This window comes from Atta colombica, unplaced genomic scaffold (genome assembly GCF_001594045.1).
Source record: "Atta colombica isolate Treedump-2 unplaced genomic scaffold, Acol1.0 scaffold198, whole genome shotgun sequence".
NCBI classification, from domain to species: domain Eukaryota; kingdom Metazoa; phylum Arthropoda; class Insecta; order Hymenoptera; family Formicidae; genus Atta; species Atta colombica.
The window spans coordinates 2497419-2498310 of NW_017259291.1; the positions used below are offsets into that span (position 1 = coordinate 2497419).

The following is an 892-nucleotide window of genomic DNA, read 5'->3' on the forward strand; positions in this document are numbered from 1 at the left end:
AGCTTATACTCGTAATCTTTTTATTATATTGATTTTTCAATATATTCGCTGAGTCTTGTATTAATTTTCTTATTTTTAAATTCATTAATTTAAGAAATTTATTCCTTAATAAATTCGTATAATAATTTAACCAAGACTGTTAATCAATTTTCTATTTATGATAAAGAGAAAGAGAAGAAAGAAAAATCGGAAATTGTTTTGAAAATTACCTAACATTCGTTGTGACAGTTAAATTAAAAATTTATGAAAAAAATAAATTTTTCATTTGTCTCAATTTCTCATTTTTCTATTCGAATAAGATATTGACATATACAGGACATTTCGCAAACACGTATTCAACTACGAGAATTTCGTAGAATTATGTACAAGCTATTTTAAGTAAAACAAATTATGACAATATACATACATTTAATTAATAACTTAATTTGAAATAAATTTAATAATTCAATTTCGAATAAAAGTGCGTAATCTTTTTTGTTTCTTCCTATCATAATATAGTGATGTATATATCGTTTTATTGTTATTATTAATATTTTTATTAATGGGAGATAGGCGTTATCGATCCGATTGGCGGATCCTGCCACTTAAATTCCTCTTGATAGGTGACATAAACTACCCAGTAGCAGACATTGAGTAGACCGAAAGACGCAGGAAAGACTATTCGCGCCACCCTGTCGATGTAAGATACGCTATTTATGTATCTCTTTGACATACGATTGCCGCGTTTTCGATAGTTGCTAGCTACTTCCCGTTGCCGGCGACGCCTGTAATTTTAGATATTAACTATAGCATCTCTTTCGCACAATATAAACTATTAATAAAAGAAGTAAAAAAAAAAGAAATAAAAAAAACAGAAAATAGTTATAAGATATATAGAATTCTGGAAAAAAAT

General features: G+C 27.2%; 1 protein-coding gene across 1 annotated transcript in view; it reads right to left on the minus strand.

Moving 5' to 3' along the window:
• Nucleotides 1–515: 515 nt before the first annotated feature.
• LOC108686865 (gamma-aminobutyric acid receptor alpha-like) overlaps nt 516–892 on the minus strand; it is a 16295-nt gene continuing 15918 nt past the window's right edge. The window contains exon 10 of the mRNA XM_018192361.1: nt 516–764. Coding sequence (XP_018047850.1) covers nt 539–764 — 226 coding nt within the window. The 3' untranslated portion in view covers nt 516–538. The remainder of the gene's footprint in view (nt 765–892) is intronic.